This window comes from Meriones unguiculatus, chromosome 3, assembly GCF_030254825.1.
Source record: "Meriones unguiculatus strain TT.TT164.6M chromosome 3, Bangor_MerUng_6.1, whole genome shotgun sequence".
Taxonomy (NCBI): domain Eukaryota; kingdom Metazoa; phylum Chordata; class Mammalia; order Rodentia; family Muridae; genus Meriones; species Meriones unguiculatus.
Window position 1 is genome coordinate 90,389,368 of NC_083351.1, and position 22,310 is coordinate 90,411,677.

Consider the following 22,310-nt stretch of genomic DNA (forward strand, 5'->3'; position numbering starts at 1 on the left):
TTGAGCCCCAGAACCTAGACGTCGGAGAGAACCTCCTCCAAAAGCTCTCCCCTGGCCTCTGTCTACATGAGTCATGGCACAGGCACACACCTGCCAAGATGTTTTTCTAATAATGCCACTAATATAGATGAATGAAAAAAAGAAAAGACATAAGTGCTCTTAGGTACGATGAAGGTTTATTGTGGATAAAGGGGAAGATACAGCTAGAGGCGAAGACATCTGGGAAGGTCGAGAGTGACCATGATCCAGAACCAGGCCATGTAAGGAGAGGAGAAAACCAGGAGACCAAGAAGCGAAAGGACCATAATAGCTGAAAAGGCTGGGTTATACAGGCAGCTGGGGTAAGGACAGCCCAGCCCCTGGGCCAGGCAGTTCAGAGTAGGGACTGAGGGATGTTGGGAGAACCTGGTGGCCACAGTCTGCTTTGATATGTTACTAGGCATTTCAGCCATCCGTCCTAGTTTGAGATCTAACATCAGTACATGTATGTACACATACATGTGTACACATGCACTCATTCATCGCAGCACATGGAGGCCAGGGGTGGACACTGAGACTTTTTCACTTCACGCTGGCTGGGATCCACTTGTTTCTGTCCCCAGGTACTGGAGCTGGAGTTCTATACCACTATGCCCACTGTTACGTGGGTGCTCATGCTCATGCAGCAAGCACTTGGCCTAGCATATAGCGCTGATAATGAATGAGGTAAGGAAATTAGCATCTATAACCCAGGCCAGTGTTAGTAAAAGAGTGAACTTTTAATGCCAGAACTCATGACAGACAGACTTCCTGTCTCAAACCATATTCACACTATATAAAAAGGAAAAAAAAAAAAAAAGCTGCCTGAAGGCTGGCTGCTGATGCAGCTCAGTGTAGGATGCCTGCTTAGTGTGTGGAGCCCTAAGTCAGGCATGCCCCACAATCTAAAAAAGCTGTCTGAGACAAGTGAGATGAAAAGATGTCAGATTGTGGGTTGTTTCTATTTTTTAGGGTTTATATATATATATAATATATATATCATGGTTATTATACTTTTGAAAGAGAAACAACAAATTATAAAAACTGCAAGAATGACCCATGTACTTTAAAGCTTAAATTAAAATAAAATTTTATTCAAAGCATCTTTTAAAATTACAGCATGTTTATTAATATGCTGTTAACTCTGCAAAACTACAACTTAGCCATATGAAGCATAAAACACTTCAAAAATCTGAATGTAACCACATTTTTAAAACAAAAAGCAGTCATAACACACCTCAAATTTTAGATGCCAATGTATTTTGTCCAAGTACATAGCTTATGTAAAAAAATTTAAAAAAAAAACTTTAAAACATGGCCAATGGTAAACAGTTGGAATAATTTCTCAAACTATCCAGTCATACAAATGAAAAATACTTGTGAATATTAACAATAGTCGACAAAAGTCAACTAGAAAAACAAAGCCCTTATTTTTGAAGGCCTTAAATCTATCATCTGTGAATTGGCTAACTCCATTTTTCAAACCGTACTGCTTACGGTGAGCTGGTCAGATCTTAAATTTCCCAAGACTGACGAGTGTTGCATTCTGGTTCATACATTCCCATTCATCTGAGGAAGAATTCTAGAGAAAATGTTGAACCCCAATCCAAAGATATTCAGATGCTGCGTATGGTCTCTTACCGTATTTATAAGTGCTCCAAGTTAAAATTCCACACACCAGATTACAGATAAAATTCTAAAGACCATCACAAATATAAATCCTCTTATTACAAAAAGTCCCTAAAGTAATTGACTGTACAGGGAAATTCCATTTGTAAAGTATGTTGTCATGCACATTATTAACTACCAGGTCTTCAGTTTCACACTGGTGCTCAAGACATTTCCTTACCTCCCCTCTTCAAGGCTACACAACTCAACTACCTGTGTACTGCAACTGCTGAGATTTTTATAACAAAGCCTACATTGGTAATAATGTGTCATCTAAACTTATAGGGTGCTACCTCAACTCAAAGAAAAAAGACACTGAGGAGCCATTTTTCCTACTACTTTAAGTCTCCAATTAAAGAGTCTATCAATCATCATGCTCTGCATACAATTTTATTCACCTTTTAACAAAAGCTCAAGTGATAGAATCCTGACTCCATAAAAGAGGTGGCTACTTGGCCCCTTGGGTTTCATTTCATGCCTTAGTATACAATGCATGTTCAATGACTTCATCTATTGAGAAAATGGTTTTGAACCATCCAACAACACACTTGCAGTTAAAACTATTTCAGAAGCCTGCATATTTGAATAGCCAATATTTACTCAAGTGTTTAACTGATAGCTAAATTTAGTGAACACAAAATAGCTTGGCATGTTATTCTGAAGTGAAGCAGAAAGGTGGCAATATGCACTGAAAATATAAATATGGAGGCTTCCATCCGCTAATAACGCCAAACAAGCAGAACAATTAAAATTTAGTGTTTACTATCAAAAGACCTAAAACATTTCACTACGAAACAACCCTGCAGATGTCCCTTTTATTAATACAAACGCAAGTGCCAATCTCATTACAGGGCCCACAAGAGATCTCGCTGGTGTACCCATGTGCACCAGCTGCCAGGCTACATAGACTTTGCAAGATTAATCACTCAGGCCCAGCAGCTGAGCAATGTGCAAAGGTCCCCAGTCAACAAGCCGAGTGACGAGTGCTTTCTAAGCATCAGTATTAGTGAGTTAAAAAGCCCACAAAGACAGGCTAAGACTCATGTTACACAATTTAAACACTCAACTACGACCCACCTTACCAAGATCCTCAAGTTCGTAACTTACAGCGTCTTTCCAAATAGTTGGCCCCCATTTCTCTAGCCTTACTGGGCAAGCTATTTTGCAATTTAAAAATATGTATCTTATACATATGTCTCACACTGCCTTGCTTCAGTGTTTACAGTACTGTCACACATACTAACATACACTGTTAAAAATGATCTCATAAATAATCTATTTCAACCTTCTTTGGCTATTTGTACCAATCTGTTTTTTCATACAAATGTCTTATTCACAAAGTGCTTCCTGTGAGAACTGCTTCCAATGAATGCATTAAACTTGCAAAACCTAGCTTCCCACAACATGTAGCTTCTACCCTGTAACTGCAGTCCATATTTACAAAATATTTTAAACTTTACATCTAATTCATTTCCGTATATAAAAAAGTGCAATTCTCTCTCACCTCGTTAGAGGCAACAACATTCTTCATAAAAGTTCCTACAGAATAGCAGCCTATGATAAGCAAATAAGGTGCTTGGCTTATGCCCAAGGATCTACTTCGTAAGTATGCTGGGCAGTACATTTGTACAGTGAAGAGTCAGTGTGGGGGCTACTGGCGGAGTGGCGCCCCTGTCAGGTTGGCCAGCTCAATGAGTGCCAGGGCCCCATGCAGCCTCTCCCGTTGTTCCTGCAGCCGGCGCTGGGCACCACTCTTTCCATCATCTTCCTCATCAGACTGGAGGTACTCCAGAGGGTCTTGCTGCTCTTGATCAGCCTTCTGAACTAGCTTGCCTTTCAAGGTAGGGGTGCGCTGCTCTTTCATCTCCCAGTACCTGTGCAAAAGGCAGACATATTGTTTATATGGTAGCTATCAGATTGTCACATATTTTCTTAGTGGGGCTGGAAAGATGGCTCAGCAGTTAGGAGCACTAGCTCCTCTTCCAGAGGACCAGGGTTGGCTTCCTAGCACCCATGTGACAGCTCACAACTGTCTGTACTTCCAGTTCCAGGCCCCATGCACTCCTGTATACACATACACTCAGGTACACACACATAAGATATTTTTACAAAATAGTTCCTAGTTCTCAAAGATGAAACACAAACAGTAAACAAATAGGTAAAAAATTCAACATCCTTAACTATCAGGAAATATTCCTGATATTCCACCTTGCCTCAATCAGACCCATTACATACTAACAGGAATATACATAGCTCAGCCACTATTGAAATTCTGTGGGGGGTCATCAAAATTCTCAAGGTGCCATATGACCCAGCTGTCCCACACCCAAGTCAACAGACTATGGAGAAACTTGTACATTTAGGCTTACTCAAGCACTGTTCACAGTAGTCAAACTACGGATCAGCCTAGGTGTCTGAGCAGAGGGATAAAATGTGGTGTATATATATATTTGGAACAGGGTCCAAGAATGTGAAATTTCTGAGTGCTTGTGAGAAAACTCAAGAAACCAAGACAGAAGTTTTGTGAGCTCAGTTAATTCATGTGTGTGTTCTTGGATTATGCTTTCGTGCACCCCCCAAGTATACTGGAGAGGAGTGATGTTCACACTTTGTTATAACTAGCTATTGTTACCTGTCCTGGTACTGCACACTTTACAATCATGTGACTCCTCTTAACCCTCAGTATAAACTCTCTGATCCTCTGAATAAAGTTGGCTATTATTACACGAGACACTGTTACAGTCTGCCTCATCTATTGGCTCCGTTCTCCCAGGTCCCATCATAGTAAACAACACATAATGGATTTGATTCAGCCATAAAGAACAAAATTAATATAGACACAAAAAGATAAATATCACATTTTCTCTCATTTGTGGACCTCAGACTTTCTATAGCCTCATTAAATCATTTATCTGTATGTCATAAAAGTAGACTGAGGAAACGAGGGGTCTAGGAGAGAACAATCACAGAGATTCTGGTAAAGTACTTGATAGACTTGTATGTATTTGATGAAACCCATTACAATATCCAATGATATAATATACACTAATAAGAACGAAATTTTGGAGCCGGGCACAGTAGCACATGCCTGTAATCCCAGCACTCAGAGAGGCAGAGGCAGGTGGATCTCTGTTTGAGGCCAGCCTAGGCTACAAAGTAAATCTAGGACAGCCAAGGCTATACAGAGAAACTCTGTCTTGAAAAACCAACCCTCCCCCAATTCTTTTGCTAAATAGGTTCCTCAGTAAGTTTTATTTTTCAGTTATTATTCAGATAGTACACAGGAGTTCTATTTACACAGAGAACTTAAATTCAGAGTAGAGCAAACACTCCTGTTCATGTCTATAATCAAACACTTGCTGTTTTAGGCTTCACACTGCAATCTCTAATGATGTTTGCCATCACACTATGTGTAGCTCAGAGGTAGAACATTTGCATAACATGTATCAAGGCTCCAAGTTCAACCGAGGACCAGAAAAACACAAGCCCTTGGTATCAGGAGCCTCAGACCACAGGGGGAAAAACATTATTTAACAAAACAATGGCTTTTTGATTTTGAGACAGGGTTTCTCTGTGTAGCCCTGGCTGTCCTGGAACTCACTCTGTAGACCAGGCTTGCCTCAAGCTCACAGACCTACCTATCTCTGCCTCCTGAGTGCTGGAATTAAAGGCTTGTGACACCACTGCCTAACTTTTTTTTTTTTCCCTGGGAGTGGTAGTGATGCACACCCTGAATCCCAAGCACTCAGGAGGCAGAGGCAGGCACATCTCTTGAACTGAGGCCAGCCTGGTCTACAGAGTGAGTTCTAGGACAGATAAGACTACACAGAGAAACCTTGTCTCAAAAAAAAAAAAAAGAAAAAAAGAAAAAGAAAAAAGAAATATGACCAAGAAAATAATATAGTTTATCAAAAAAATTTTATGCTAGTTTTAATTCTAGCCACCTGATAACTCACAAGAAAAATGTAAATGTCTATTCTCTTGGTGTCCAAAGTGCATATTTAATGATGGTGCCCTCACCTACAAGTGTCAATATAAGGCCCTGAATAATAATGCTCACAGCTTTATTTAAAACATCTAAAGCAACCCAAACATCTATCAAAAGGTGACTGACTAAACAAGCTGGCATAGAGCTACACATTAAATTACTATCTAGAAACAAAAGGAGCAAATGCCTGACATTCCATAGAGATAAACCTTAAGTGATGATGCTGAGTAAAAGCGACCATTCGATAACATTCTTATAAAGCTCTAGAAAATACAAATTAGTGTACAGTCCCAGCAGAAGAATGTCAGCTGGGGAGCAGTGCAGTTAAGAGGGGCTATTAAAAAGCCAGAGAAAACTTGGCTATATAGATGCATCCATTTGACTGTAATGGTTCCATGGTACATACACATCAGCTGTATCAAATTGTACAGGTTAATATATACAACCTACATGATACTCAATAATGCTTCTTTTAAATTATATAAAAAAAATAGCTTGGCTGATGGTACATGCCTTTAATCCCTACACATTGGAGGCAGAGACAGATGAATTTCTGTGAATTCCAAGGCAGCCTAGTCTATATAACGAGCCCAGACTTGCCAGGATTATACTGTGAGATCTTGTTTATAAAGAAATAAAACACAACCATATCACTTCAGGAAATCTGTCTCCTCACACTAGGAACATTGGCAGCAGATAAGAAGCATTAAAGCAACATTAGCTCAGTACAAATTAAGGACTAGAACAAGAGAATGATGACAGGTCACTGGGGCTGTGAGTAAGGACTCATAACGATGGTTTGGGCTCCACACTGAGGATGATACTAGCCTCTTGAAAAGTAGCATCTATGAAATGGATCCCAGCCTGTTTGTTCTAGGAGTTTCTGGGTAGGTCAAGTAAGCCTTAACTGAAATGACGTTTAGCCTGAATGAGAACTGAAGACAAGCAGAATGGCTAGAGGAAGAAGTGAGGCCTGGCCAAGAGCAGAGAAGCCCTGCAACAACAGTGGCATGGCTGTCAGTAAACACCAGCCCACTGCGGCACAATTAGGGGAAGAGCTGTAGAGGCCCTGCAGAGAACCTGCAGAGATGTCGACAACAGCGAGTCACTGAGCCATATTCTCAGAGAAAGATCTTTATACTGACCTTGTTGTCATGACCTCACAGTATTACATATTTTTCAACAGTGAAACAAAGAGAACGCTTTGAGCACACAAACTATTATATTTCTATCATACACAGATTCCAAGCACTCATAACAATTCTATAGGAAGCTTAGTTATTCTGAAACATTTTATAAAATCTATATGGGACATTTATTTAGAATGAGACTTTTCAACACTTTAATATAAACCCAAGCCCCAAAGGCATCTTTCTGGGCGACTTCAAACAGCAGGCCTTACTTTGCTAGCCACTCGGCAGCAGCCTTGTTGTCAGCAGACTGATGTTTGCTGAGTGTGTCTGTTGGCTCTTCTCTCTTCAGCCTGGCATAAGGGTGCTTCGGACAGTGGCGGTTTGCATGAGTGAATCTGCTTAGGCAGCCTTTAAGACACAGAAGGAAATGTTCACTAGAATCTGGACATTCAGACATACTAAACATGTCCAACTTCAATGTATACAATAAAGGAAGGCAAACAAACTTCTATAGCTATATCCATGGGATCCAATGCCCTCCTCTGACCATGATACATAAATATACGCGCAAACACACTCATAAAATAAAATAATTTTTTAAAAATAATAAAGCAAATATTTTCTATTGAGTCAGGTATGATGTTGCATGCCTTTGATTCCAAAACTCAGCAGGCAGAGGCAGGTGTATTTCTTTTAGTTTGACGACAGCCTGGTTTATATAAGGAGTTCTAGTCTATGTAATGCTACACAGTGAGACCCTATCTCAGAAAGAAACAAAAAGTTTCCTCTCATATGTAGAAACTAAAAATGAACAGCCTATAAACATTTATAAGATTTACAAAAGTAATCAAGAAAACAATAAAAAAAATGGGGGGACAGGACAATAAGAAAATATAAATATATACATGCTTTTACACTTTTTTTGGACACTGATTTAAAACAAACAACAACCACTTAAGAGGGCCAGCAAGATGGCTCAGTGAGTAAAGGCACTTGGCACCAACCCTGATAATCTAAATTTAATCCCTTATCTCCCCACAGTCAAATAGATGGATGTAAAAATATGTGCCTTTAAGAAAAGAGATACTTACTCTAGTTTAACAGTGCAGGACCAGCATAAAAGCCTATTACAAAGACTATATTTGTTATGCATTTTTATACTTAATAAAGCTTGGGCTGGGTATGTAGCTCAATGCTAGATAGAGTAGATACTATCTAGCATGTGTGAAGTAGCTTGGGAGTAGGGGGACATGACTTATGTTTTAAAATGTAAGTAAAATGTAATCTAACTACTAGCTGGTTACCAGCTATTCCTGAAATATCACTTCTAACACCATACCATTTTCTGAACAGACAAAAGGCTTCTCTCCGGTGTGAAGACGTTGGTGTGTTTTGAGCTGTCCACTTTGAACAAAGGCTTTTCCACAGTCTGGATAGTCACACAGATAAGGCCTTTCACCTAAGACGACAGACACCATAATCAGACCCGAGGCAGCAGGGCGAGAAGGGGCAGGAAGAAAATCCTCCTTACACGAGTCAGAACTCCAGTGAGCAATGACACGTTACAGTGCGCTCAGGCAGGGGAAACGGCGACACTGGAGCCGCTGTCCTCTACAAAACACACTACACTCCCTAGGTCTTGAGCATTTCGAAACCCAGGTTCAAGCCTTGTTACTAGCATACTAATCTTACTAATCTATACTTTTCTCCTTAACAGTCCAATTATGAGCTCTTTCCTGATTTACACACTATCTCCAACTCCTGCTTTCTGTGGTTATTTCCTTGGTCTCATTCAACCAGAGGGGATGCTCCAATAGCCTAACTGGCCTCTAGCTTCCTTCATATGCTGTATTTCATATGCTGGAGGCACTAGCAAAGAACTCTGATTTTGTAATGCCAGTAATTCCTCAAGCCATCCCAAACCCTACTGAGCTCCTTTAACTGCTAAAAGTTGCCTGCTGATTTTTAAGGGGGTCCTAGTATCTTTTCTGTATGCAATGTCACCAAATTTATTTAGCTACCTGGAGATCAGTCTGTACTTTCCTCTATAAGAACATTCCAGCTAGGAAGCTGCATCTTTATCTGGTTCTTATCCTTAAAAATACTGTCTTCCCTGCTCATTCAGACCCTGAGTCATGTATGCTTTCAGCTGCACTTAGTATATTCTCTCATGAACTATCCTGTGCTGATTATTTACCACAAGAGTCTCCTCTGCAGAAATTCTCCTTACTTTCTGTTTCATTTAAATTTCTAAATAAAACATAGTGCTTTCTTAGATAAGGTGCTCAAAAATGTCAATCATAATTAATCTATTATTTATTGCAAATGACAACTTTTAACCAATTACAATTCCCTTCAGTATGACTCAGAACCTTGACATGTTCCCTCTAAACATCTCATTATTTATAGACATACTAACCCAATCATGAACAGTTGCATATAACTTAAACACTGAGCTACAGGGACCACTAGTTAACAGTGGACAGCTTTTCACAAAGTCTGTGCTACTGGAACTTAACTGTTTCTTGGGGAACTTGAGTTTAGCATTTTTTTCTTGTGTCCCTATAGCAGGCCAAGATACATAAGCATCTGGGACATACAGCAAAGGAGTAGCAGATTAGGACAGGAACATGAGGCTTTCTTCATTAAGACCCATGACCTTAACTTACTCCTAACACTGGGAACAAGAGTTCTGCGGCCTGTGAACCACTTATTGGGGAGGATTCAGACTAATTAGATTGAAAAGACCTTCAAAAATTCTCAAAATTGTATTATTAAATGAAGCAATAGCTTTACTGATGACATCTAAAGTCAAAGCCTCTAGCTTAGTTTATCAAAATTAAAGCCACACTCCTTTACAAGGATTTAACTAAGAAGAAAAGAGCTATCACATTAAAGAATCTGTTCAAAAAAGAAAATAAACAAATAATGACCACAGTTTGTGTGGGAACCTCGATGTTAAAAGGCCAAGTTCTAGACCGCCAGGTCAAACCCACTGTGGAGCTGGAGACTTGGCTCAGCAGTCAAGAGTACTTGCTGCACATTCAGAAGATGCAGGTCCAACTCCTAGCATCCACAGGGTAGCTCTAATCATCTCTAAGCCCAGTTCCAGGGTACCCGATGTCTTCAGAAGACACTAGGAACTGGTGCAGTGTTGGGCAGGACAGTTTGTAAGTCAGTGGCAATAGGTTTTCATCTACAAACTAAAAAATCGAGATTTACTATAAGGCTCCTAACCCTGCAGTCAACTTTGTGGAAAGAACATAGGCCTTCTACAAAGTATTTTGCTTTCTACATGGATTGCAGGGACTTCTAATGAAACAATCCAATAATAAGGACACAACTAACATCTGAAGCGACTATGTTAAGTTTTAAAATCCTAAAACCAGCATTCCCCACCAAAAAGCAACAGAGTAAATAGTGGCTAATAAACTTCAAAGTAATAGTGGCAACATAAGAAAATGTAAGGCAATTTATACGAACAGTTTAACCTAATCAAATAACATCAACCCAAACACCAAATCAAGTTTTAATCAATTATCAGTTCTAGCCATTTTCTACAATGTTGCCATCCTACCTGTATGAGTCCTTTTGTGAGCCTGGAGTGACTTTTCCCTCGGAAACACCCTGTTGCATATGTTACAACGGATCCTGCTGGACGAGTGCTCTCCTTCATTTATCAAATCCCGGACAGTGTCTGCTCTGGGCCTGCCACGTCGGATTCCATCCTGCCAACATTGTTTAGAAACTTTAATATAATTCCCTGGAATATTAAAGCAGTGTAAAATAAACACTGAGCAGCATGAGCAAGAACAGTAGAGGACGAGACTCCAATAGCCCACCTCTCCAGAGAATAGAAAACTACTAAAATAAGCAGTCACAGACCCAGTATAGACTAAAAAGACTAACAGAACTCATCAAATACAAAATCAACAAACATCCCCACAGCACTTTCACTTGGCATTGTCCTTTACCCAGTAGCAGCCTACAAAAGGTCTGTGTTCCTAGTGTGTGGCTCTTTGCCCCTACTTCCAGAGAGAGCAAACCAGACCCTATCTTGGAAGAACTATCTGCTGTGACCTGGTTGGAGTATTTGATGGACAAGGCCCTTGCTTTGCCTCACCTAATCTGGATATCTCTCAGGACATAGACTAACTATTCAGAGGGCATGAGTCACAAACGGTTTACAAAACAACCTGCTGCTCTCTCTGGCAAAAAAAAAAAAAAAAAAAAAAAATGGATTCAGCTAAAGCAAGCAGGCACAGGAAGGAAAATCAGAGAGAAAGTCTCACAGAAAATGGAGCATATGCCTAGAAAATCCTAAACAGTCAGAAACTCTCCCTGGGGCTGCTCAAGATCAACACACAAGAAAGTGAAGGCCATGGCAGAGCTGTAAAAAGCTGGGTAAACAAGTATACCCGGCTGAGGATGGGTCAGGGCACTTGCGTACTTATGCCAGTGGCCTTGAGCTTGAAAGAGACGTAAGAGGAGATGGATAGAGCTATACAGTCTACTGAAGCTAAAGTAATCTGGATTCAAAATAAGTTCTTATATTTTCAGGGCACACTTCAAAATGTTAATTTAATATTACATAATTTTACTTAAAAACAAAACAAAACAAAAACCAAGAAGCAGCACTGGATGTGACAGGATATGCCTATAATCCCAGCACTCAGGGAGGCTGAGGTGGGACTGGTCTACAAAGCATGTCAAGGACAGCCAAGGTTACACAGAGAAACCTGTCTTGGGAAAAAACAACAACAACAACAAAAAAAAAAATAACAAGCCCAACAAGGCCATGTGTGGTGGTGCAAGCTTTTCATCCCAGTACTTGGGAGGCAGAGGTAGGTGAATCTCTGCGTAGAACTCAGAGGCCAAACAAACTACATAGCACAGACCTTATCTCAAAAAGAGGAGAGTAAAAAGTCAAGAAGCTATAAAGTAGTAATTCCTGCTTTCAGGAGCTGAGGCAGGATGATTGTAGGTGAGTTTAAGGCCTGCCTGGGCTACACAGTGAGACTGTCTCAAAAAAACAATCAGAAAACTCAAGACAACTTGAACAATTAACAGCATACAACACTGTCACAGTGAATTACACTAATTTAGCATGCCAACAAAAGGGGAAACTGCATATTGTTCATGGGAAGTCTGTACTACCTTCTCTAATATAAAACAAGCATGTCTTAAAAAAAGAACAGTGCTACAAGTATGCACAGCTAAAAGATGTCAATGTTTTCCATGTAAAATCTATAGGCGTCGAAAGCTTAAATATTAGCCTTATACCTAGAATGATAATAAGCTCTAAGCAAATTTCCTTCAGTCAAATTTTCACTTTGAAAGAAGTCCATGCCAGGTGTGGTGGCACACACTTTTAATTCCAGTACTGTGGATCTGTGAGTTCAAGGTCACCCTGGTCTATAGCCCTAGTTCCAGGACATCCAGGACTACATAGAGAAACCCTGTCTCAAACAATCAAAAAGAAAAAAAAAGATTAAATTACCCATTACTATTTTCTTTGCTACTAGAGAAAAATAAAACATGCCCACTTAAAACAGTACATAAATACAACATACTTGCCACATACAGGTAATAGTTTAATAAATACATTATTTTAATTAAGGAAATAAGACACAAAATAATAACCCACATAAGTGAGCAGGATCTACTAGCCACACATCTGTGTATGTATGTTGCATACGTGTGTGCATGCCTGTGTATGCACACCTGGGAGCCAGGTCAGTGTCAGGGTCTCACTGAATCTGAAGCTCATCATTTCTACTAGGCTGGCTGGCCAGAGGCCCTGGGATCTTCCTGTCTCTAGACACCCTCATTCCTTCCATCACTGTGTTTATATATGTGCTTCACATGGCTTTTATGTGGGTGCTAGGGATCTAAACACAGGCCCTCATGCTTATGCAGCAAGCATTTTACACCCTGGGCCATCGACAGCCCCAACCATAAACAGTAAATAACCAATACTACTTGGAAAGGCCATTTTCATTTTGGTCTTAACAATCAGAGAGCCATGTTTCAAGGCATGTTTATCTGCAGCCAATTGTGTCTATAGCCTGAAAGACACACAAAGAACAATGTCAATATGAAATTTTGAATGATTACATCATTAAAAACTTTTGCATACAGAACTGCCCAATCTCTAGGAGGCAGATGAGTAATTCTCAAAGTGCTTAGTCATATTAAGACAGAAGACCTAAAAAGCCTTGAATGTTTTAGACAAGTTCAAATATAAGGCCTGTCCTAATAGTTCTATTGTATAGTAAGATACCAAGGCCATAGAATCAAGCCCCTAAGCAGCACTCCTCATGGCTCCTGTCTTGCCTTCCCTCAGAGATACAGTATGACCTCAGAGTTGTTCCCTCCAGTTGCTCTTGGTCATGGTATTTCATCACATCAATAGAAACCTATCTAAGACATGGCATAATAAACAAGAAAAAGAAAAGAAAAGCAGATCTTGAGAGATGTTTGTGAGCCCTGATGAGGGAGTGTAATGAACCATATAACCCATCTCACATTTGGGTCTGGATACAAACTTCCTATGATACTCAGATCTGCTTACTCTCCACCTGGATTTGTCTTCACCTTGGGGGGGGGGGGGGGGCTGCACGTGGATCCCTTCACTAAGAAAGAACTGGAATCTGTTGTCAAATTATTTCTGAAAATCACAAATGTTCTGTGAGAAGGGCAATACACACACACACACACACACACACACATATATATATGCGGGGTCTAACAACTCTCTCACAGGGGTTGCCTAAGACCATTAAGAAACATATTTACATTACAATTCACAACTAGCAAAATTACAGCAATGAAGTAGTAACAAGTCTCCAATGCAATTCATCTGTCATCCCCTATATAAAGCATCTCAATTGATCTAGATAAGCTATAAGTTATGTTTGCATACATCAGCTAAATATTTAAAAAACTAATCCCCAAAAGTCCATTTATATGTGATACATATGGGAACAATATGATGTAGAGAGTAAAAACAAGAGTTCTGGTTGGTATTAGAAGTTCTGCTATCATATGACATTAATCTTGGAGACTCTTTTTCTTATTCCTCAGCAGGTAAGCCATATTAGACAATAACTCAGAGTGCTCAACAGAGGGCCTGGTAGTTTACTCCTGACATTATAAAGTGCCTACTCCACACCAGGTAATAAATGATAGCTACTATGCTAACAGAACAAGTTTTTATATGAAGATCAAAATCAATTATGTGCAATACTACATGCAATCTAGATGTTCGGATATTAAAAGTAGATACTGGACAGGCAGAGGCAGGCTGTGAATGGTATCAGAGAAGCCAGAACCTTTGGTGCCCCACAGCATCCATCATGAATGTAGTTTGAACAGGGGCACAGACAGGAGGATACAGTATCCTGGAAAACAAGGACACTTTATCTATTCTTGGTCTTTCCCAAAATTCAACCACCAGAAGATAATGTTAATCAGTAATGTTAATATATATATATAATATAACTGTGTATATATATATATATATCTGAGTTATATAACTGTATATATATATATATATATATATATATATATATATATCTGAGTTATCTTATATGCTGAGTTATCTTATAATGAGGGACCAAAACATGCTGGCTAGTGATACCTGTTCTTTACCCACTCAAGGGAGACAGTGTAGGGCAGGATAAACAAAAGAGCAACAGAAAGCTGACTCAGGGGCTGTATAACTCAGATGTTAACACCTCCCCTGGGAGTCATAGCAACAAACAGAAAATAACTGCTGTGCTCACTCACAGCTGTTAGCCTCAGAGTGGCATGACAAAGGGCGATGGGAGCACTACAGACTCATCTCCTTCTTCCTGGGGAGAGAGCAGACTCAGCCAAGCATCATCATCATTCATTTAAAGCCTGGTGAGGTAGATCATCACTGTAAGAATGTTAGAGGCAAAGAAGCCTGGACTCCCTCTTTAAACTTAACAACATCTTGACCAGAATACAAACAAGGTCACTTTCTCGGATAAAGGCATATTCCAGTGCTCTCCCTTAAGTCTAGAACCTAAATGAACCTGGGGGGGGGGGGGGCTGCACGTGGATCCCTTCACTAATTAAGAAAGAACTGGAATCTGTTGTCAAATTATTTCTGAAAATCACAAATGTTCTGTGAGAAGGGCAATATATATACACACACACACACACACACACACACATATATATATATGCGGGGTCTAACAACTCTCTCACAGGGGTTGCCTAAGACCATTAAGAAACATATTTACATTACAATTCACAACTAGCAAAATTACAGCAATGAAGTAGTAACAAAAACAACTTTATGCTTGGGAGCACCACAACAGGAACTGTTGTATATTAAAGGGCTGCAGCATTAGGAAATTTGAGAAACACTGATCTGCATCATTTTTCTTTGAGAATCCAAAATCAAACTGAGTTAAAACTAAGATTAAGTCATGGGGGAAGAGTGCAGAGAGATGGCCCACTGGTTAAGATCTTCCAAAGAACTTGAGCTAATTCCCAGCCCCCACATGGTGGCTCACAACTGTCTATTAATCCAGTTCCAGACATACACACACACAGACACACATGCAGCAAAAATACCCATACACAGATGGGCGAGGTGTGCAATCCAGGAGGCAAGGCAGGCGGATCTCTGTGAGTTCAAGGCCAGGCTGGCCTACAAAGGGAGTCCAGGACAGCCAACGTTACACAGAGAAACTGTCTCAAACCACTACAGTATTTTTGCATGCAAACCTTTCCACCACTTAACTGTACAATACATATTCTAAGAAGGACTAAAACATTAATACAAAACTTATAGATACCTGAGGTACCTAAGATGACATCTTAGAAGGGGTTCCCTAAGGCCGGCAACACAGCTGTTCCCACACCAAGACCTCTACTGTTCTTTCAAATATGCACTGATGTGCAGTTTAATACTTGAAGCGTGTCCAAGTACTCTCATAATTTTTCTGCTCTATAATAATGCCACTAGTAAAGCATCTATTTCCTCAGCCAAAACACAGTTTTACCGTCCTGGCTACTGCCCATAATGTCACCAAACTTGTTTCAACTTATAAACGAAGCATTCCTTAATCCGCTGAGCAATTTGCTGACTACTTGTAGCAAATTATTCGGGCACCCAACCAACAGAACCTGGATACTCGACACACAAATTTACCGATACCTTTCTGAGCTCTGGTGAATGTAAGGTATTAAAGTCTAGCTCCACAGACACAGTCCCGGGTCCTTCCAAGCACAGTCACCGCGTTGAAGTCCCGTTAACAAACCCCCTAAGCCTCAGCGGCTCTGATGCATAGAGCGTATACTGGGACATGGTGTCGCTAGCCTTGAATTCCAGCACTCGGAAGGTGGAACTCTGGAAACTCGAGGCCAGCCCGGGAAACAGAGCGGCACGTTGCCCCGCCCCAGCGTGGGCTGGGGTCAGAGGCTCACAAGCTGTCTTTCCAGAGGCTGCGAGGTCAGAGCCAGCAGCGCGGGGCGCCCTGACGCGGCGAGCCGCCCTTCTCCACGCCGCTGCACCTGCTGCCCTCAGCCCAGCCTCCGCGCCGGGCCCGTCACGTGACCCCGCCCCCCAAAGTCCGGTTTTGGCGCGCGGCAGTGACGTCAGCGTCCTGTCAGCCACCGCCCCCGCCGCCCCGCTTTTCCTCCCCGGCCCCGCCCCGCCCGGCCGCCGCGCCGCGCCGTTAACGGGCCCCCGGCGGCCCCGCGCCCCGGCCGCCCGCGCCGCTCACCTTGAGGTGGCCGCTGTCCGGGCTGCTCGCCTCCTCCTCGTCCTCCCCGCCCGACGCGGCGGCCACCGAGGCGGACGGCGGTGCACCCCGCAGCGTCGGGAGCTCAGCCGCCGCGGGCAGTGCGGCCGAAACGACGGCGCCCGCCGCCCCCGGGCTGAGCGTCACGTTATGCGCGTTCTCACCCCAGCGCCACGGGTACACCATGAAGTCGCTGAAGCCGGGGCTGGTGGGGACGAGCGGCGGCGGCGGCTCGGGCTCCCCCGCGCTGCTGCACGGAGGCGTTGCCGGCGTGGTCCTGATGACCGACACCAGGACGCGCTTCGGGGAGTCGTGGCAGAAGATGACCGGCGGCGGCTCCGCCATGGGCGCCGCGGCGCCGCGGATCATGCTGGCTCTCTGCAGCCCTCGCGCTCTCGGCCCGAGCGTGCCTTGCCCGCCCGCGCTGCTACGCCTCGGCGCCTCACAGCCGCCGGCTCATGGCGGGCGGCTCCGGACGGCCCGGCTGCAGCGGCTGCCGACAGGAGAGCTGGGACGCGCGGCGCCGAGCCCCCGAGGATCCCAACCTGCCGCCGCGGTCCCCGCTCCGGCTTTTCCCGCGTTACATTTCGCGCCTGGGCGGAACCAGTCGCCGCGAGGACCCTGCGGCTGGCCGCCGCGACGAGTGACAGGGCGCGCGGGCCAATGGCCGGGCCCGGGCTGTGTGCCGCCCGCAGGGGGCGGGACCAAGCGCGAGCGCGGGTCCTTGCCGCCACGCCATTGGCCGCCGCTCTCATACTTTTTTGTCCGGAGGGCCAACCGCGTTCGAAAGTCGGCCGGAGCGCGCCTCTGGCCCCGACACACCCGTCGGGAGCCCCACCCTGGCCCCGGAGGAGTCCGGCGACGGTCGGCGGGGGCCGGGAGGGAGCGAGGTGATTAGCGGTGGGCGGGCCGAGCATCCTCGGCGCCCCCAGGAGGAGGGGAAAGCGGGCCGGACTGCTGACGGGAGAAGTGGCGGGAGGGTGTGGCGGCCGCTCCTGGGGAGGAGGAGCCCCGCGCCCCGTCTCCGCGCCCAGCTCGCCCCGCCCGCCGTGGCTGGGGGCGCCTGCGGTTCCCGCGCGCAGCCAGTTTAAAGGGCTGAGGCCGCGCCCGCCCCTCCGCCCTCGGCTGACTGTGGGCCCGCAGGGCACCGGTTCTTTTGTTTTTGCTTGAGACGGGGACTTGTACACAGTCCCGAAACTCCCTGTGAAGACCAGGATGACCTCGAATTCAGAGGTGCCGTGCTCCCCGCCCGCCTCCCCGCCCCCCCGCCCGCCCCCCCGCCCGCCTCCCCGCCCCCCGCAAGCTGGGACTAGAGGATGCGCCAGCACTCCCGCCTAAAGGCGGAGGCAGGGTTCTCAATGGAGTCCTGTGACCCGCCTGGCTGAGCATGACTCCGACAGCGTCATCTGATTGCTGGCACTTGTTGCCCACGGTGGGGCGGTCGAGCGACCATGTGCCCGAAGGCCAGCTCCTCGGCCTTCCCCTCCGGGTTCGGTACCCGGGTTTTGTACAGTGGCAAATCAAAGTCCAGCGTCCTCACTGGAAGGTGCCGGCGCTGCTGGGGCTCATTTGCTTTCAGTGTTTTCTAGGCAGTCTGAGGCTGGTAGCAGTTCAAAGTAAAGATTTTTGAATCGAATAACGGAGGCTCATTTGTTTGCTGTGTTTTCCAGGCAGCCTGATCCTAGTAGCGGTTCAGTAAAGATTTTTATATCTGAGTGAATATCCAGTGGTAAAGCGATACAACTGGTAACTAAACATCAAATACAAAGCTATACCTAAATTAATTTAGCCACGAGTTTTGTTTTGTTTTAAAGGAGACTGCCTAAATTAATAAATCAAAGCAGCTAATAGTGTGGCTCTTTTATTTTTTACATTTGTTAAGTGGAGAGACTACGTCTTTATTTTTTGTGTAAACAAACTCCCTGGCAAGATACATAAACTAAATTATTTGACTTCATGGGCAGAAAGTAACTTGGAAACAGAAGTGAAAATATTTCAGAAGGAAGCACTGAATAATTTGTATCTATGAGGTGGAACAAGTGAAAGTATCCTTTCAAATTTGCTGCTCTTCCAGGAGACCTGGGTTCTGTTCCCGGCACCCAGCGGTGGCAGCATGTAACTCCAGCCCCGGGGGATATGAGCCCTTCTTCTGGTTGTCTCCTCCAGTGTATGGGCAATGTATGAACTTACGTCCAAGGAAGCAAAATACCCATACACGTTTAAAATTTTAAATTGTATTTCTTTCCTGGAGGCTGGCTGTCTACCACAGCTTGTGTGTGGGACAAATCCAGTTTCACATTTTAATAGTCAATCTGGAAACTGAAAGATCAGCTTTTGTTTCCCTTAATGGAATAAAATTACAAAACAACAAAACCAACCTTACTACATTGTTTGGAATCCCCTGAAAGGGAACTATAAGTCATCTGTTTGATAGTTGATAGTGAAAGTTAAAAAAAAAAAAAAAGCCATCAGGAATGCTTGATGAGGGGCCTGGCTAAAGCCAATGGGTTAGACACTGTCCAGTAGTTACTGCTCAGTGCTCACAGGGCACCACTTGCACGGTGAGTCACCCGGAGAGCAGAGCACTGACAGTGCTCTAAAAATTATCCTTCATCAAGGGTAACCTGGCAACTCTGCTTGCTTCCAGCCACAGGAGAACGGAAAACATGCCAGGAATATGGGGATCTGCCTGCATGTGATTACACAAGAACTGAGGTCATCAAGAGCTGCTTCTGGCTCCACTTTCATGCCACCATGCTTATATTCCTGATGTCTGTTCTGGCTAGATACAATTTGTTTGGATTCAGTGGAACAAGTGGCTGAGGTGCCTTTTGAACCAAAGAAGAACTGACCTCCAGGTTCTCCCAGCATCCCTCAGTCCCTACCTGTTTCAGGGCACGGCTGGCATACCTGGCCCTCTACCCTGAATACTCCAGCCCAGGGCAGGGCTTCCTCTCCTCCTCTCCCCTAGTTCTTCCCTATATAATCCAGATATTGGGTTCTCTCTCTCTACATTCTCTGTCTCCGTGTGTGTGTGTGTGTGTGTGTGCGCGCGCGTGTGCTCGCACCAGCAATTTCTCTCATGAGGGAGATAGAGTGTTTAGAAAATATTATACAGGTGCTGAGCCATAAGAATAACAATACCAAAGTCAGGACAGTACTTAGTTCTCTGCCAGTAAAGAAATAAACACTGAATATACAAAACTCTTGACACCATGTATGAAAGATCACCCCAACTCACAGAGAAACCCTATCTCCAAAAACCAAACTAAATGAAGGAAACGAACCGTCTCCGACTACTGACTACATTATTTCAGTAGTCCAACTGTTCAAAATGTAGGGCATATGGGTGTGGCTGAGTGGTACACCTAGGCATGTGTCAGGCTTTTGGCCCAATACTCAGGACCAATGATAAAAAAAAAAAAAAAAACCCTCCCTGATGAAAGTCTGTAAGTCAGCCAGGCATGGTAGCACACACTGTAATTCCAGAACCCAGGGAGGCAGAGGCAGCGGATTGCTGTGAGCTTGAGGCCAGTGTGGTCTACAAAAACAATTTATGTTGGTAATATTTAGAGGCACAATCAATAAAGGCTAACAAATTACCACCATATCTGTGAGCTGCTTAGTAAATGGGAAAGTAGAAATTAAGTGAAATGAGACACATGGTACTTTACATACTTACAGCCACAGGAATGAAATCACTATCTAAACAGACCATGACCTACCTTAGCCAAGAGTCCATGAAGAACATGTAATCCCTGGTCTCAGCCTGGTCCAATACAGCTAATGAAGCATCTAGTAAGAGAGTTATAGGCTAAAAACTGGATTACTTTGTTTTCTGGCAAGAGCTGAGAAGTCACAATTTGAAAGCAAAGGATAGAGAAAGCGCAAGTGGGACAAGGAAAATAAAGGAGCCAATGCTATTTGTCCTAATTAGCTTTAACTATCAACTTGACACAGCCTAGAGGCAGCTGAGAAGGGAGTCTTAATTGAGTGTCCAGATCAGATTGCCTGGGGTCAGTTCTGTAGGAGCTTGCCTAGGTTAACGGAGGTAGGAGGGCCTAGCCCACTTTGGGAAGCACAGTTCCCTGGGCAGGGTGTTCCTGGGCTGTGTAAGAATGCTAGCAAAACATGGGTGTGTAAGTGAGCCGGCAAGCGGCATTCCTCCATGGATCCTGCTTTCGGGTTCTTGCCTTGATTTCATGCCCTTAGTTCTCCCAATGCTAGACTATGACCTAGGAATATAGGATGAAAGATACCCTTTCCTCCCCTACATCATTGTTTTTTTGTTTTGTTTTTGTTTTTCGAGACAGGGTTTCTCTGTGTATCCTTGGCTGTCCTGGACTCACTTTGCAGACCAGGCTGATATCGAACTCAGAGCAATCCATCTGCCTTTGCCTGAGTGCTGGGATTAAAGGCCACCACACCCAGCTCCCTAAATTGCTTTTGACCACAGTGTTTTATCACAATAACAGGGAGGAATCTTAAACACTGTTCATATTACAACATTAATGTACAAGGCAGAGTCCTTTGATCAAGAAGCAGCTTTTAAAAGATTTATTTTTACGTGAATCGAAGTTTTGCCTGCATGTATGTCTGCATGAGGGTGCCAGATCATCTGGAACTGGATTTACAGACAGTTGTGAGCTGCCATGTGAGTGCTGGGACTAGAACCTGGGCCCTCTGGAAGAGCAGTCAGTACTCTTAACAGCTGAGCCATCACTCCAGCCCCAAGAAGCAGCATTTAAGTTATGATTCAGCAAACTTCTGTATCCTGATGACAACAGACTAAAGCTGACTAAAGCTCTGAAACTATAATCAGGCCTCAAATGCTTTCTTTTAGAAGAGTTGCTATGGTCATGGTCTCTTCACAGCAATAGAAAACTGATTAAGACAGACACTGTGAAGGCTCCACAAAAGCAATAAAAATATTTAACAAAATCATAGTTACAAATTGATAGAGCACAATTAGTGGTAGAAAAAGAACTGACTGGCTGGACAGAGGTATTTTTTGAGGTAGAGGAAAAAAAATCTCAAAAACTAGATTGTCATATGGTATACAAAATTTTAAGATGTGCATTTAGAACAGGAGACTTAGGGCTGGAGTTGACTCAGTGGTCAAAAGCACATGCTGCCCTTGTAGAGGATCTAAGGTTGGTGCCCAGTACCCACATAATGACTGTAAACTATCCACAACTGTAGTTCTGAGGGATCCTACCCTGAGGCATGCTTCTTTGAGGCAGCTTATTTAATTGGGGGAAGGAGGGACAAAAGGCTACATGCAGGCCCAAGGCAGGGGAGGGAGTGGTCCTCACTCTTACTGCTGTAGAGATGAGGTTTCTGGGGTTGGACATGACTAGACCTGACTTCTGCTCCAGACAGGCTCCTCCCAGGACTCCAGCCTTGCACATCCTCTTCTGACAGGTACCAAGCACTCATATGGTACACAAACATACACACACACAGGGAAAAACTCAAACACAAAAAATTTAAATCTAAAAACATTAAATAAGAAACTTTTGTACTATTTATATTATACCACCCCTTGAAAACCACTAATTTCTTATTAATGTTATAATTGAAATTTCCCATCTGTGTAATCTGATTGCCTTTGGCATAGTGTGTCTGGCTCCTTTTACAGGTATGGTCTTATAAAAATGCAGCCAGAGAAACAGATCTATAATTAAGAGTGCTTACTGTTCTTGTAAAAGATCAGAGTTT

The 22,310-nt window shown here is 43.5% G+C and overlaps 1 protein-coding gene across 1 annotated transcript; it reads right to left on the bottom strand.

Moving 5' to 3' along the window:
• Nucleotides 1-1,083: 1,083 nt before the first annotated feature.
• Nucleotides 1,084-17,174, bottom strand: Znf367 (zinc finger protein 367). Its single transcript, XM_021649100.2, has 5 exons — nucleotides 16,572-17,174; nucleotides 10,385-10,535; nucleotides 8,147-8,266; nucleotides 7,077-7,215; nucleotides 1,084-3,560 (listed from the first exon to the last, which is right to left on the bottom strand). The coding sequence occupies exons 1-5, from the start codon at nucleotides 16,956-16,958 to the stop codon at nucleotides 3,338-3,340; spliced, it is 1,020 nt and encodes a 339-aa protein (XP_021504775.1). The 5' UTR covers nucleotides 16,959-17,174; the 3' UTR covers nucleotides 1,084-3,337.
• Between the last annotated feature and the right edge of the window lie 5,136 nt (nucleotides 17,175-22,310).